Source organism: Herpailurus yagouaroundi, unplaced genomic scaffold, assembly GCF_014898765.1.
Source record: "Herpailurus yagouaroundi ecotype Mexico unplaced genomic scaffold, PumYag 189, whole genome shotgun sequence".
Lineage (NCBI taxonomy): Eukaryota > Metazoa > Chordata > Mammalia > Carnivora > Felidae > Herpailurus > Herpailurus yagouaroundi.
Window position 1 is genome coordinate 10,653,154 of NW_024412420.1, and position 15,126 is coordinate 10,668,279.

The following is a 15,126-nucleotide window of genomic DNA, read 5'->3' on the forward strand; positions in this document are numbered from 1 at the left end:
CGAGATTCTTGTTGGTGTCTCCCCACGCCCCGCCCCCAGCCACGCCCCTCCCCTCCCCCCTCCCGCCCCAGCCCCACAGCTTTCCCTGTACTCTCCAGCCTCTGGGGCGTCTCCTGCAGACAGAAGCCCACAGCCACAAGGAGCGCCTTCTTATTAACCATGCCACACGTGTCCTTACAAACGTCCGGTGGCAGATCTGCCCATTTGTTCGCTCATTCCAGTGCCCACTCAGTCATTTCAGTCGTTCGTCCGTTCATTCACTCAGTGATTCCACCTTTCGATATTCATTCATTAGGTTTGAGCTGTTAAGCCAAGTGCAAGGAATGAATTCTGTCCCTGTGAAATTTGCTCACCCACGCAACCAACCAGCCAGACATCCGACACATACCGAGCGCCTGCCAGTCGCAGATCTGCACAGGGTTAACATATGGGCGTCACATGTCTCTCAAATGTCTGGCAGGCGTCCAGGCTTTCCTGTGTCCACTGATGATCTATTCCCTGGTTGCAAGCATGTCATGTGTGTGCCAAATGTCTGTTCTTCTAGCCTCTTCCTCATAGCAGAGCTGATAATATGTGAATTGCTGTCGATCAAAGTCCACAAGGCAAGTCTTCATAAACTTCTAAAGCTGCCTATATTTCCATTAGAGGGTTTTTTTTTTTTTTAATCTGAGAGCAATGCTTGCTTATTGTAAAAAATACAACCCGTGACAAAGCATACAAAGTAAGAGAGCTCCCTTATAATTGGCTCCCTCCGTCCCTCCATCCCACGGTGCCAACCACGGTGCGAACCACGGGGAATGACCGAGTGACTGTGGCACAGTTCGTATCCTTCTGGATCTTCTGTACATTTGCAAAGGAAAAAAAATGTATACATACACACACACACATATACATATATACACGCATATATACATACAATATGCACGATTGAGTGTATATTTACATATTGAGATCATTGACTATTATTCTTCTGCAACTTGTCTTTTCTCTCTGATGATGAAATGAGGAACATTCTGCCAGGTCAGTGCTTCAGATCTCCTTCATCCCCTTTAAAGGATGCATTGCACTCACAATATGGATGGATCTGGTATATTTCACTGGCTCCTGTCAGTGAATATTTAGGGTGTTTTTGTTTACCCCCCGTTACGATGCCTGCAATGCACATCATTCTGAGCTCTTCTGTATGAGCATTTCTTCCTTCTTTCGTTCCTTCTTTCGTTCGTTCCTTCGTTCCTTCCTCCCTCCCTCCCTCCCTCCCTTCCTTTTTACGTAGGCTTCATGCCCATCTCAGAGCCCAGTGTGGGGCTTGAACTCAAGACCCTGAGATCAAGACCTGAGCTGAGATCAAGAGTTGAACACTTAACTGACTGAGCCACCCAGGCGCCCCTGTAGGAGCCTTTCTGAAGGCTCATTCTCAGAAGCAGACTGGCTAGGTCACGAGCATTTAAAATTCTAATGGGGAGGCACCTGGGTGGTTCAGTCGGTTAAGCGTCCGACTTCAGCTCAGGTCATGATCTCACTGTTCCTGGGTTCAGGCCCTGTGTCAGGTTCTGTGCTGACAGCTCAGAGCCCGGAGCCTGCTTCGGATTCTGTGTCTCCCTGTCTCTCTCTGCCCCTCCTCTGCTCGCCCTCTGTCTTGTGCTCTCTCTCAGAAACAAATAAACATTAAAAAAATAAAATAAAATAAAATTTTAATGGATACCAGGTGCTGGACACATAGTAGATTTGTAACTATCTGTGCCATCAAAGGATGCTGCTAGATTGCCCTCCAGGGTCACACTATTTTCCCTCCCACCAACAATACAACAGAGACATAGAACTGGCCGTTTCTGCCACCAGGTCCCAGCTTCAGGAGGCCTACTACCCTCCAGGCCGCTCTCCTGCTGCTGGGGGAGGATCTAAGGGCTCTCGTGTCATCTTTGATGAAAAGAACGTAGCAGAAGGTGACCTCCTCCTCCAGGTCTGTAAATCTCATTGCTTACCATCCTCCCACCCGGGTGGGTGCTTACCCAGTGAGGGCATCAGCTCTGAGACTTCTCTAACTGGGGCTAGCCTCATTTACATCAGGCAGACAGATCTTCCTTCTTCCTTCTGCTCCCCTAACCAATCCCTGAAACTGAAGGGAAACGTCCCATGGCCGTGTGCATCCTCCCAACCGCCAGCCCGACCCTGCTCCTCGGCCCTAACTACTGTTCTCCCTTTGGACCTCTGGCCCCAGCCCCAGCCCTAGCGTCTTTGGAGCTGGCCGTGCCGTGTCCCTGCTTCTGGCCCTGCCACCTGCCTGGGTCGTGACCCCCCCCCCCCCCCCACCGACCAAAGGATGGGCATTATCCAGAGCCCTGGAGGAGGCTTACAGCAGGGTGCTACCTCCAACCCTCCCAGGAGTTTCGGCCAGTCTTGCCGCTGTGCCCTCCGTCTGGGGAGGAAGGCCAGCATTCATGGGCTGCAGGGGAGCAGTGCAAAGGCAGGATCACGGTGGAGGAGCCATGCCCTGCCTGAGCCCCGAGACACTGGCATGGAAGGTGTCTCTCACTCTGCCTTGCCCAATGCTAGTCCCCCAGCCCCACACTTTGCCGGAGGTCCCATGATGACTAATGCCCCATGAAGACTCTTCTCTTGAGTCAAGGTGGTGAATGGGGTTAACCCTGCAGACAAGCTCAAGTGGGAGCACCTGGGAACCACACCGGGCTGGAAGAGAAAGGTGAACCTACCCTTTCAGTCTCCTCTTTCCAGGAGATTCCAGGGTGGGGCAGATCGAGATCTCCAGAGGCCCTGCCCCACACCCCTCTCCTTTGCCCCCTCCCCACCCCCACGGCGAGAAAGGCAGGGAGCTGAGCGTCACATCTCCTGAGGAGAGCAGTGGGAGGACGGGATGGGGAAGAAACGAACAGTTACTCCCACGTGGTCCCCAACTTCCTGTCCTCCTTAGCACCCTGAGACCTGGGTGCTGGGTCAGAGCATCTCCAAAGATCCTTTACCAGAGGGTGGTTCACAGATGTTCTGTCCGCCCTGGCTCATCATCAATACATCAATGGTGGGATTTGGGGGTGTGGGGACCACCCCCCACCATCCTCCCCGTCCCCACCCCCGCAGTGTCTGGGCTCACTCCCCAGTCACCACCCCACACAGCCAGAGGCAGACTCTCAGTGACGATCAGCTCAGATTTAGTGAGTACACGTTCGGGGGTAGGGGGCAATGGGGTCTTCCCTATTCAGGTAGACCCGGGGGTGGCTCAGAGCCCACGCAGTCCAATCGCGCACGAAACGGGAGTGCCCTCTATAATATCTCGGAGCTGGCTGCCCAGCCAGGATTTGTATACCCCCCAGAAATGGGGTTCTCTCCGCTCCTCAGAGTGGCCCATTGTATTGTCAGGCACCTCCAAGCGTTGACATGTTCCTCCTGGCAGCCTCTCACTTGGGATGGGGTTGGGGGGGTGGCCGCTGACACTTCTGACCGGCACTCAGGACAACAGAGGCGGCTGGTGGTGGAGCGGGAGAAGCAATAAGTTAAAACCAAGAACAGCAAGAGACATGGCAGGACGGATGGGGGCATCACGGGGGTCCCAAGAGTCTCTGGCTTGATCCAGGAAGCACTGGGGAGGAGGTGGCCGATGATGTCGTAGCTCCAGGCAGGAGGTGGCTCAGAAGGCTGGGTTGTCGATGCCCCTGGGCATCCCCGAATATTCGTCAGGCCTGACACTGTAGGGAGGGGGCGGCTCCATGGGGGGCAGGACGGGCTTCAGAATAATCTGCAAGGGAAAGAGGGAACACAGAGTCTTCTCAGGGCCTGGCAGCGGCCGGCACCCGCCAAGTGCCGGCTGTGCGTGTTTGCCAGGGGGAGGGGGGACCCAATGGTGGCTGCAGGGCCCTCTCTAGGTCTAGAGGCCTGGGGTAAGGAGGGCCTCCCTGTAACCTGGACAATAGGGAGGTATGGCCAGCTGAGGAACCGAGCAAGGAGTGGGGCAGAGACACCTACCTCGCTGTAGGGGGGTGGGGGCTCAGAGGTGGACGTCCTGACCCTCTCTGGGGGGGCGATGGAGGGCGGCTCCGGGGGCCCCTGGTGATCCGCTGGGGGGTCCTGCTCCTGTTCTCTGCAGCTGCGACAGAACCGCTTAGCGAGACAGCAGATGCACAGGAGGGGGAGGATGATGAGGAAGGTGATGACGAAGATCCTAGGGCGAGGAACCATCAACATCTCCCTGAGTGTCTGGGCTGTCCCGGACCCCCCTCCCCCCACCCCCCGCCACAGTGGGCAGGAAGGCCAGTCGCCCTGAGGACTGCGCCCGAGGAGCTGGCCCTGGGCTCACCTCAGGGGACTGGAGAAGAGCTCATACTCCTGGCAGCAGCTGTCACCACAGCATTTGAATCCTCTGGGGCAGGTGCTGGGGGAGCAAAGAGACGCTGCTGGTCCCAAGGTGGCAGGAAGATCCCGGCCTCCCCAAAACTCACCCATTTCTTGGGGCCCAAGCCACGCCCTAGCGCCGGGGCCCAGGATCTGGCTTCTAGGCTCATCTCACTACCTGGGCCAAGTTCCGCTCCTTTCTGGGTCTCACTTTTCCTCATCCATAAAGTGGGTATAATGAATGTTCTGTCAACATCACTGAGCAGGGGTGGGGGAGCACGTGGCAGTGGGTGCCAGGGCACTCTAAGGAGATGTGGCGACTGTCCCTGAGCTAACTCGAGGAGCCCTTGCCGGTGCCCATGGACTACGAGGTGGGAAGGACAGGGTGTTCCCGGAACACCCAGGGCTGAGTTGATGGAAACATTCATCTGCTCAGGGACCACCCCCTCCTCATTGTGCTCAGGCTTTTTGGCATTTATATATTAAAGTTGGCACAGATGGTTTGCCCGCCCCACCCAGGGTGATGGGGCGGGGGGAGCCCTCAGAGAAGAGACAGCAGAGAGAGGGGTGGGGATTAGGCTTTAGACCCGCCCACAGGCAGAAGCTGCTTGGCTGGAGAAGGAGGGCGGGGCGGGGGTGGGATGGGAAACGCATTGGTGGCGGTGGGGGGGAGTGGGAAATGCCTTCAGGCTAGAAGGGCAGTGGGTGAGGATGATGGATGAGATGCTTTTCTGTCCCCCCCCTCCCCCACCCATGAAGGCAGACAGGGCAGGATTTCGGGTGTCTCTTCCTCAGACAGGAAGTTACAGCCCAAAGCCCAGACTTACAAGAAGAGACCACATTTGGCTGCAGCCTGCGGAAGAAAAGAGGCAGAGGTTAGGGGCCGTGAACTGGGGAGCTCGTCTCTACCCACCCGCTGCCCAGGTGCAGAGCCTGCCGCAGGTTTGCAGCGGGTCAACCCCTTCCTGCTCGCCACCTCACTCCAGGTCTAGGGCTGGAGCCCCAGCTGACCAACCTGCGGCCCCAGCCCTCCTTTTCTCTCCTCACCACACCCCCACAACACCTCCACTCACGCCCAGGTCTGTCAGCTGGCGCCTTCCCGCCACCCCTCCGATCGATCTCCTTTCCATGTGACCACGGCGGTCCAGGGCACCAGCAACTCTCCTCCGCACCCCCCCCCCTCCCCGAATCACTCCCCACACTGCAGGCAGGTTCGTATCCAGCAAATCCGATCGCCCAAAACCTTCCTGGACGCTCCCTTCAGTGGCTCCCTGTGCCCGGGCCCCCAGCGATCAGCTGCTGCCCCTTGCCCTCTTGCCCACACATCCACAACCACTGGGAGTCCCCTGCACACGCCTGGCTGTTTGACACTTGCGGGTAAAGGCAGACCACCTTCCTCATGCCTTCATGATCTGCATTCACCTTTCGGATCCCTGCCTGGCAGGGGGTGGAGGGAAAGAGGAGGAGGGGGGGGGTTTCCTCGGTCTTTGAAGCCACCCAGATCCTCCCCTGTGGGCTGGGTTTCTCTCCGTTTCTCTTCTGCACCAGAACTATACCCATCCAGGCTCTAGTTTCAGAATGTAACCGGATTAATAGCAATTATGTGTATAAGCCCTGCCTGGAGCATTCTTTCCCCCAGGTATCCTAGCTCCAGCGCCCCCTTTCTGCCCCTCTTACTTAAAAATTAGGGGCATCTGGGTGGCGCAGTCGGTTAAGCGTCCGACTTCAGCCAGGTCACGATCTCGCGGTCCGGGAGTTCGAGCCCCGCGTCGGGCTCTGGGCTGATGGCTCAGAGCCTGGAGCCTGTTTCCGATTCTGTGTCTCCCTCTCTCTCTGCCCCTCCCCCGTTCATGCTCTGTCTCTCTCTGTCCCAAAAATAAATAAACGTTGAAAAAAAATTAAAAAAAAAAATTAGGGGCATATTGGTGGCTCAGTCGGTTAAGTGCCCGACTTCAGCTCAGGTCAGATCTCATGGTTCGTGAGTTTGAGCCCCGCGTCAGGCTCTGTGCTGACAGCTCGGAGCCTGGAGCCTGCTTCAGATTCTGTGTCTCCCTCTCTCTCTGTCCCTTCCCTGCTTACACTCTCTCTCTCTCTCTCTCTCTCTCAAAAAAATGAACACACATTAAAAAATAAAATAAAAAATAAATAAATAAAAATTACATCCACTCCCCCAAGGCACTCCTTTCCCCTCACCGAACTTAAGTTTTCTCTCACAGCTCTTACCCACATCCAACATACTACACAGTTCCTTTTAGGAACTGTTCATCGTCTGGTCAGAAGAATGTAAACTCCAAGAGGGCAGGGATTTTTGTCTGTCATCACTGTTGAAGAACCCAACAGCCACAATATTGGCAGAATGAATGAAAGAGCCTTCTCAGACGACCTGGTTTCCTTTCCTCCTGGCTGCTCCTCAACTTGGGGGGTGGGGGCGGTGAGAGACGGCGGGGGTGTGGGGGGGGGATTCAGGGGTGGGAACTTCTTAGCGGAGGAGAGGTTATCTGTCACTCTACCCCAGCCTCTGGGGACAAACAGCCACAAGAGGAGCATAAGAAGCCAACTTTGGCCAGACTACCTTGTCTTTGTACCTTTACTCGAAATAATTCAATCACATCTCAGTTGCTAACAACAGTAAAGCCAAGAAAACCAGTGACAACCAATGACTGTGGGGCTGATTCCCCTTTTCTGGGCTCAGCCGCAGGCCAGGCGGAAGCCTCCCCCCGACCAAACCTTGCCCCCTGGGGACTGGAGCTGGAATCATAAATGAATACTCCCCCACCCCCACTCCCCTACCCGCCTCGCTCCGCGATGTCTGGCCCAGAGAGGGTGAGATCTTCACAGCACACAGGGGCAACTGCAGAACTGGGGACAGACCAAGGGGGTCCAGGCACTCAGTGGGACCCTCTTGCCCCCCAGATTCCAGACCCCACTTTCCTGGGGCTTTTCTGGCTCCCAACGAAGAAGGACAGAACACAGGTTCAATCAAGAGTTGCTGTTGGGGAGGGAAGATCTCCCAGATTCTCTCCCCCCCCCCCCCCCGGCTTTAACCTGGGGCAGGTCTTGTCTGGGGTGGCTCAATCTGAGTTTTTTTCGAGCATCACTGTGGTTGTAAAGAACCTCAGCTTCCGTACACGTGCAGCGTGGATATTATCAGCACCTGCCCCCTGGGGCTGCTGGGAGAAATCAAGAGGATGCTCAGCTTAGTGTTGGTACAAAGGGCTTGCCTAGACTAGGAGGAGAAGGAGCTCGAAGGCTTCGGGGGCAGAGCCAGGAGAGTCTGCAGAGTTGTGTGAACGTGCCCTGTTCTGGGGAGGGGGCCTGGGATGTCCTGGCATTCTCTCTCTCTCTTTTTTTCTTAATGTTTATTTATTTTTGAGAGAGATAGAGCACCAGCGGGGGAAGGGCAGAAAGAGGGAGACACAGAATCCCAAGCGGCTCCAGTCTCTGAGCTGTCAGCACATAGCCCTACGCGGGGGCTCGAACCCAGGGGGCGGGGCTGGATCATGCCCCCAGCAGAAGTCGGACGCCCAACGGACTGAGCCACGCAGGCACCCCTGTCGCAGGCATTCGTAAACCGAAGTGAGAAATCCCTGTTTTAGACCCATGTCAGTTGCCACGATAATCTGCCATCCCAAGAATGGACAGATTTCCCGCATCATTTTCAGAGCTCAACGGAGGAATGGGAGGAAGGAGGGGGTGCTTAATCCCTGCCTCAGGCTCAGAATCACTGATTTCAGAGGTCAACGCAGCCTTGGGTCAGGCAACCAGCTCAAGTCCTGCACAGACTAGAATCCTACCCGCGGCTCCTAGAAGGGGTGGAAGGAGCCTTCTCTCCCCTAAGGCACAGGCAGAGACACAGTCCCAGAGAGGGCCAGAGCTTCTCCCAAGGTCACCCAGCACTAGAGGAACAAGACAGTTAGGGAGACGGGCTGGCCGGGCGTCCAGACCTCAGTCCCGGCTAGTGCCCGCTTTCGGACTAGCGGGAGGAAGCGGGAAGGATGAGCCCAGGCTAATATGAGGGTCAAAGTCCCCACTCACAGACAGGCGCTAGGTGTCAGATGGTGGTGGGCGGGGTCCAGGGCTCTCTACACGGTCCCCCCACAGGCGAAGGAACCCAGGCTTTCTCAGGGCCTTCCTCCGCTGCCCCCACCTCCACCTCCCAGGCAAAAAGAGAAAGGAAGTTGCTAACTGTGTACGGTCACCAGGGAATCCTGACAAAGGAAGGTGGTGACGGCGCTCCAGAAGTAGGCCCCTGACCCACAAAGTTCAGGGCCCTGGAAGTTCTATAGCTTACCTCCCAAGCGCTCACCTGTTGGGGGCCAGCCAGCAGGCTGAGCAGCAAGGTGGGTACGAGGCCTGGGACCCAGGCGTCGGACATCCTGGCGTGGGGGCCACAGAGCTTCCGTGTGTGTAGGGGGAGGAGGGGAGAGGCGGGGCCACGACCTCTCCCACGTCTCTCCACCTATGGGGCCCCGCCTCGGGCGGGGGCGGAGCTTAGGCACCCGCGAAGGGCCGGTCGTGGGACAGGGCGGGGGAGGGGAAGAAATCTGGGTTGGGTTTTAGGAGGTAGAAGAGGTTAACTGGAAAAAAAAAATTGTGGGGTCAGTGCTAGACTGCAGAGCCACTCCTTGCCAATCCCCGCTCCTCCACCCCTAAGTGAGCCCGGGCTTGAGAGGGACAGTGCTGCGCCTGGCCCGGGGCCGGGATGGGGGGATGGGGGATGGGGGGTGGGCGGCGGGGCGGGGGAGGATGCCGGCGAAGCGACCCGCCCGCTGTAAGTCCCTTTCCACCTGGGTTTGCGGGGGGGGGGGGGGGGAGTGCGGGTGGGGGAGGGAGGAGGAGGCTCGGGAGTGGATTGAGGGCATTGTATGGGGTGGGGTGGGGGGTGGGGATGTGTCACCTTCATTTTTGGCCAAGAAGGAGGGAGAGGCGGCCTGGTTGATTTCAGGAGCACAGCGCTAGTACACTCGCGTCCCCCGGCGTACCCTGCAATCCTGGGAGGATGTGGGGACACGCTTCCTCCATTTGACTTGGGGGAAATTAAAGCCCAGGGTTAAGAGCCGCGGCCGCTGGGGCCAAGCGGAAGCCAGGCGAGCAGGGGCGCGGCGAAGCAGGCCCATCCGGATTCCTTGGAAAGACCCCGCGGAGGCTGTCCCGGCTGAGAGCGCCGGATTCCGACCCTCGGCGGCCGCGCCCCAGCCCTCCAGGCGCCCTGTGCTTCCCGGCTCCGGCCGGCAGGTGGCAGCATCGCCCAACGCGGGATTCCCACGGAGCCCCACAGCGCGCGGCGGGGACCTGGGGCCGGGTCTCCCCGAGGGAGAGAGCTGGCTAGCGGGCGGGATGCGGGGACGCCTCGATGGGCGTTGGGCGCAGGGTGAGAGCCAGACACCCAAAGGCGGATGAGACTTGGGGACACCGTGCAGGAGTTGGAGAGATGGAGCCCGCCCCCTGGGGAGAGGGCGAAGGGCAGATGATGGGTGGGTGCTGCTCCCGGCCTGGAGAGACGCGGAGGGCTCCCGGAGAAGCTCGGTTCCCGAGTGCTTAGGCGTCTCCTGCTGGGTCTCAAGTGGGACTTTGCCACTGCAAACTATCCCCAACTTAGTAGGGACGGACAGACTTCCTCCTCGGGCTGTCCTTTCTTTTTCTCTCACCTCTTTCTCTTTATCTCTGGCTCCCATCTCTGTCTTTAACCTCTCCTTGTGGCTCCCCATCTCTCTCTCTCTCTCTCTCTCTCTCTCTGTCCTCCTGTTTGTTTCTGCCCATCACTGTCTCCACGCGGTTTGTCTACATTTCCGCTTGTTTTCCCATCTCTGTGCTCCTCTGTTTGTTAATCACCGCTTGTCTCTTTTGGAGTCTGTTTCTCTGTGTGTGTGTGTGTGTGTGTTTCTGTTTCTTTTGTCTCTGATTTGGTCCTGTGTCTCCCTGACTGTGTTTCTCACTCACTCTCCTGGACTCTCTCTGTCCCTCCTTCCCTGTCTCTGTTTCTCATTATCTCTTGGCCCCTTTTTGCCTCTAAGGACAGAACCTTCCAGTCTCCTGATCCTGGTGGAATTAGGGTCTGGCCCCAGAAAATGCCCTCTATTTCCAGTTCCTGGTGATTCTGAACTTGGAGAAGGTCCTGGGCAGGGGCACCTCTTCTCTCCTACCCATGCAGTTGGCTCTGGCCCCAGCTAGCCCCTCTAACAAGTCCAGGGAGTGCTGGAACCTTCTCCCAGCGGCACCCCTACTGCTGCTTCCTTAGTGGGGTTGTTGCTCACTTGGGCTTCCCTCCTGCCCCTGCCCTTGCCCTGTCGCACCAACACACCTGGCCTAGGGTGTCTCGCTGGGTCCCCTGCCACTCTGCCCAGGCTTGGAGACCTACAGAGTCATGGCCTTTAGGGGAGAGAAAGGTGGGTGAGCTTAAGGGAGGAGGGCATCCTGGTGGGGTTGGGGGGGGGGCGGAGAATGGCAGGGCTGAGAAGGGGACAGAAGACTTGGAGGGGTAGACGTGAGAGGCTGTGAGGACTGAGTAGGTGAAGGGGCCAGGCAGGCACCAGTGCCCTGAGGAGGGGCAGGAGGAGGGCAGGAGGCTGGCGTGGCTCCCCTCTGGCTCTCTGGCATCCACCTGACACAGATCTAGGGTTGCCAGACAAAATACAGGATGCCCAGTGAAATTTGAGTTTCGGACAAACTGAATAATTTCTTTAGTACGAATATACTAAATATTCCTATGCAATATCTGGAACATACTTATGCCAAAATCTGTTTGTCGCTTCTCTGAAATGCAAATGTAACTAGATGTCCCGCATTTTTATTTGCCAAACCTGGCAACCCTACCCATCTTGCTAAAATGTCATAGGGACAGACATCTGAGAATGGCTACTCCACCCACCCCCTGCCCCACATCTCCCCAGTGGGAAAGTGAGGCTCATGAGGCGGGGTCCCGAGGGCATCTGGCACCTGCCCCTTGGGTACGCATTTTTTTTTTTTCATGACACCAAACTGCCTTTCTGCGTGCCTTCCTGCGGTTGGGGACAGGGCAAGGGACCTGGAGGCGGGTGGTCCCAGCTCAGTCAGGCCAAGAACACCAAGCCCTGATGTCAACATCCATCATGGCTCCCAAGGGCCCCAGCATTCTTGGTGCGTGAGGTCGGGTGGTGGTGGGGGCGCAGTGGGGCCCCAGCCTGAGCAGACAGGGGGCTTTCTTGTCTAGAGGCAGGACCGTCCGGCGCAAGGACAACATCTGTTCAACACTTAATCTGGCAATGGGGGGGGGAAGGAGCGTGTACATGCGTGCACGTGTATGCTCAGGCACGCAGGGCCAGGAGGGCAGGGAGGCCCGGAGACCTCAGGCAGTCTGTGGGTCCCTCTAGATTCCAGGCCAAATTCCATCTGGGGTTTCCCAAGAGCGGCCGAGTCGAAATGTCTTCATACTCGCTAGCTGCCTCCCCGGCCCATTCACCAAAGAACGAACTGATTGTCTACATCCTACAAACGCCCAGCTGCAAGGGTCTTGGAGGTCAGCTGGTCCACCGGCTCCCTTCTCCGGGAAGCCAACCGGAGCCCCGAGGGCCGGGAAGGCCAAGCCACACGGGATGTTGGGGCTGAGTCAGGACCAGAACCAGGCAGGTCTCGAGACCCCACACCCAGAGGCAGCCCCTGAGCAAGAAGCTGCCCGGGGGCCCGCTTCTCCGGGATGAACTCCTGACAGGGGGGGTGGTTGGGGTGGGAAGGCTTGCCCAGCCCCGGGTGAGAGGGAAGAGCCTGGCTGAGTTCTGATCGTCTCAGCCCCTCCCCTGTCCTGTGATGGCCACGGACACCCATAATGGCTTATGGCATTGGGCTGGGATCCTTCTTTTCAAAGCCTGCAGAACATTCTGTTCTAGCCCAGCTCTGCCGACAGGGACAGACAGTATTATGCTGCGTTGGTAAGTCTGCCACTGCCGTGTGCCGTGTGATCCTCGTCAAGAAGCTTCTAACCTTCTCTTTGCCTCTGTGAACCCTGTGGAGGGGTGTGGGGGTGGCAGACAGGGCCTCCTTCGTCACATGGGGTCACCGTGAGGATGATGTAAACCGCTCGCTGTCAGCATACCGTGATGGTAAATAAATGTTAGCTTAATCATAACGAGCAATAAATGTTTAACTCCCGGCAGAGCAAAGGGGCCCCAAACTCCTTCTCTCCATTTCCCCTGGAGGCAGAGTGAGGTACCAAGGAACGAAGGGTCTTGCTCCTCTCTGAGAACCTCTCTCGGTCCCCTCTGGATGGGCCACCAAAGTCCAGCTACGGTCCCCCCCAGAACACCCGGCTCCTAGCCCCCTCTGCTGCTGGTCAAGTGAGTCTGGGCCAAGGAAGAGAGCGCGGGGCCCATGACCTACCTCAGAGAGAGACCTAGAGAGTCTCCTGGAGACTCACAGGGGACTGGTTGCGGCCAGTTGTCTCCACCTAGAAACACCTGTTCCCAGACCCCCTCCCTGGAACCTCACAGATTCTCACCCATTTTTCAAGGCTCAGCTCAAATGCGACCTCCTCCTGTAAGTCTCCCAGGACTTGGATCTTACCAGCCAGGCCTTTTCTCTGGGCCTCTCTGCTGGCCCCTGGCCATTCTCCCTAGAAGATGTGTATACATGTTCTAATGTTCCCACCAGGCCGTGGGGGCTGGCCCAGTTCTGATTCATTTCCCCATGGTGCTTTGTTCCAAGTAAACACTGGTGCTGTTGTCACTGAACTGAAGCTGGTTGGGGGCCTCCCAGGGTCAGGGGCCAGATTTCTCTAAGGGGATAGGGAATGAAGTCCCCAAACCCTTGGTAGGGGGCTCTCATTTGGGGGGGGGCGGGGGCGGGGGGGGGGTCCTGTCCCAGGCTGCCTGGCTTCTCATCTTCAGTGGCTGCGTGTTTTCGGGAATCCACTTCTGTTTCCCGCCCCCCGCCCCACCAAGTGTCCACATACCCTCTTAAGTGGGTAAGACGGCTCCCTAGGGATCAAGCAACTCCCACAGGGTGCGCTGCAAGGAGGGCCTGGCTCGCTGCCCACCTTCCAGGAGGAGGCAGGATGCACGTTGGGTCGCCAACAGGAATGCTTGGCCATGGAACCAGGATCTGAGCCTCCTTCCCAGCATTCCTTTGGAAACTGAAGTCCAGCCGTCCCTCACGCGCCCAGGGTGGGGAGATGACTTCTAGAGTTGACCCCGCGTCTGAGCCACCAAGCTGGGGGCCAGGCGGGTGGAGGGAGGCGTGCCACCTGACAATTAACGGTGCAGGGAGCTTATTATCCTAATGAGCGGCTTGAGGAGCTCCACTAACACTCACCTGCCCGGAGGCTTAGCAGAGACAAAAACGGCATTTGGGAGCCATTATCCTTCCAAAGTGTAGGTTTCCGGGGCACAGCCAGGGGTGGGTGGAGAGAGAAACACCTCCAAGTGGTGGGGTGGAGTCAGGGTGAAGGTTGAGCTAGTGAGCTGTGGCTGTCTGGGGTGCAGACTGAGCAGAGCCACCAAGCCCCAGGTGGGAGGGGACGAGGCAAGACCAGGCTGAAGGTCGTACCCCCCCCCCCCCCCCCCCAGCTCTGGTCCCCTCCCTCTAGGGCTCCTTCTCCCCAGGGCTTCCCTGCCCCTCCCCTTCCCGGCACCCCACTGCCACCCACACTCTGTGTTGACTGTTTTCCATGGGACCCTGCCGCCAGAGAGAAGCGAGGGGTTGGGGATCCCCTCCCGTCTCCCACTTTCTAACTCTGCTCTGGTTGGTCGGTTGAAAGAGGGCTCTCCTGCACCCGGCTGGCTCGTGGCTGCCTCTGTCTCAGATCCAGATGTTGCCCGTCATTGTAGGCAGACTTCAGAACTTCCCAGTGCCAAAGAAGCCGGGAGTTCTGGGTGGCCGGTGGAGGGGGGTGGGGGGTGGGGGTGGGGCGGGAGAGAGGAACTGCTCCGGGCGGGCTGGCCGCATGGAGGGGAGGGCCTCTAATGGGTCTGGGGGCTTAGACTACAGCGGGGGGGAGAAGGCACAGCCTGAGACATCCCTGAAGCGAATCGCTTCTTTGGGACGTGGGGTCAGGCAAAGAATGAGGGAGAGCGGAGGGGCGGGAGAAGTGAGGTGGGCAGCGATCACATTCTTCCGCAAACCCTCTAAGCAGCCACATCATCCGGCCCCCAGCCGAGGACAGACTCGGCCCCCACTTGTGTGCACGCGCCCACGCGTGGGCGCGCGCGGTGGGCCTGCCTGTGTGTACATACACGTGCACACGGGAGGCGCACCTCCCGGCTTCCCCTGCTCATGCGGCGGCCCCCCACTCACCCCCCTCTCCCGGCCGCTGCCTTATCACCAGGCCAGCCTTTAGGGGGAGGCCTCCAGGATCCCTTCACCCCAGTGGCCCTGTTAGCACCTCCTCCCTCCCTTGTTAGCGCCTCCCAGCCCCCCTTCCGCCTCCAGCCCCTGTCGTCCCTGGAGAGAGGCCCCGTGGCCGGCAGCCCAGTTCTCTTCTTCCCCCTCGGTCTTCTATTTTCCCAAAGCTTCCTTCTCCTCCCAGCGCCGAAGCCTCCTGCCCTCTCTGGCCTCCCTCATCCACGCGGAGAGGTCCCTTCCTGAACAAGGGAGGCTGGGGGATGAAGTCAGAGCCCCTACAGTTGAGCGCGCCCTCCCCCTGCAGGCTACGGGCCACAGTGAGCCCACCGGCCTCTCCTGCCCGGAGGACGGGAGGGGGCAAGCCTGGGGCCGAAGCTAAGTCCTGGTGCCAGGTGTGCCACCGTCACCAGGGCAAATCACCGCCCTGTCTGCAGCCCTGGGGGGGTGGGGGTGGGGGTAGAAATGTCTTCTGCC

At 58.2% G+C, this 15,126-nt stretch overlaps 1 protein-coding gene across 2 annotated transcripts; it reads right to left on the reverse strand.

The window, feature by feature from the left end:
• Positions 1 to 3,147: 3,147 nt before the first annotated feature.
• On the reverse strand, positions 3,148 to 13,857 carry TMEM92 (transmembrane protein 92). Of its 2 annotated transcripts, none has more exons than XM_040497200.1 (6): positions 9,239 to 13,857; positions 8,648 to 8,918; positions 5,169 to 5,194; positions 4,307 to 4,381; positions 3,976 to 4,171; positions 3,148 to 3,748 (listed from the first exon to the last, which is right to left on the reverse strand). In XM_040497200.1, exons 2-6 carry the CDS (start codon positions 8,714 to 8,716, stop codon positions 3,641 to 3,643), a joined length of 474 nt encoding a protein of 157 aa, XP_040353134.1. In that variant the 5' UTR covers positions 8,717 to 8,918; positions 9,239 to 13,857; the 3' UTR covers positions 3,148 to 3,640. The 2 variants fall into 2 exon arrangements, with proteins under 2 accessions (XP_040353134.1, XP_040353133.1); XM_040497199.1 differs by having other exon boundaries at positions 8,633 to 8,918.
• Between the last annotated feature and the right edge of the window lie 1,269 nt (positions 13,858 to 15,126).

Bases quoted from the DNA above. Each gene is read 5' to 3' on its own strand.
- TMEM92 (XM_040497199.1), bottom strand. From the start codon at position 8,716: ATGTCCGACGCCTGGGTCCCAGGCCTCGTACCCACCTTGCTGCTCAGC. The intron at 4,172-4,306 runs GTGAGCCCAGGG...TCCTCGCCCTAG, and splicing joins CTCTTCTCCAGTCCCCTGAG to GATCTTCGTCATCACCTTCC. The intron at 3,749-3,975 runs GTAGGTGTCTCT...TTTCCCTTGCAG, and splicing joins CCCCACCCCCCTACAGCGAG to ATTATTCTGAAGCCCGTCCT.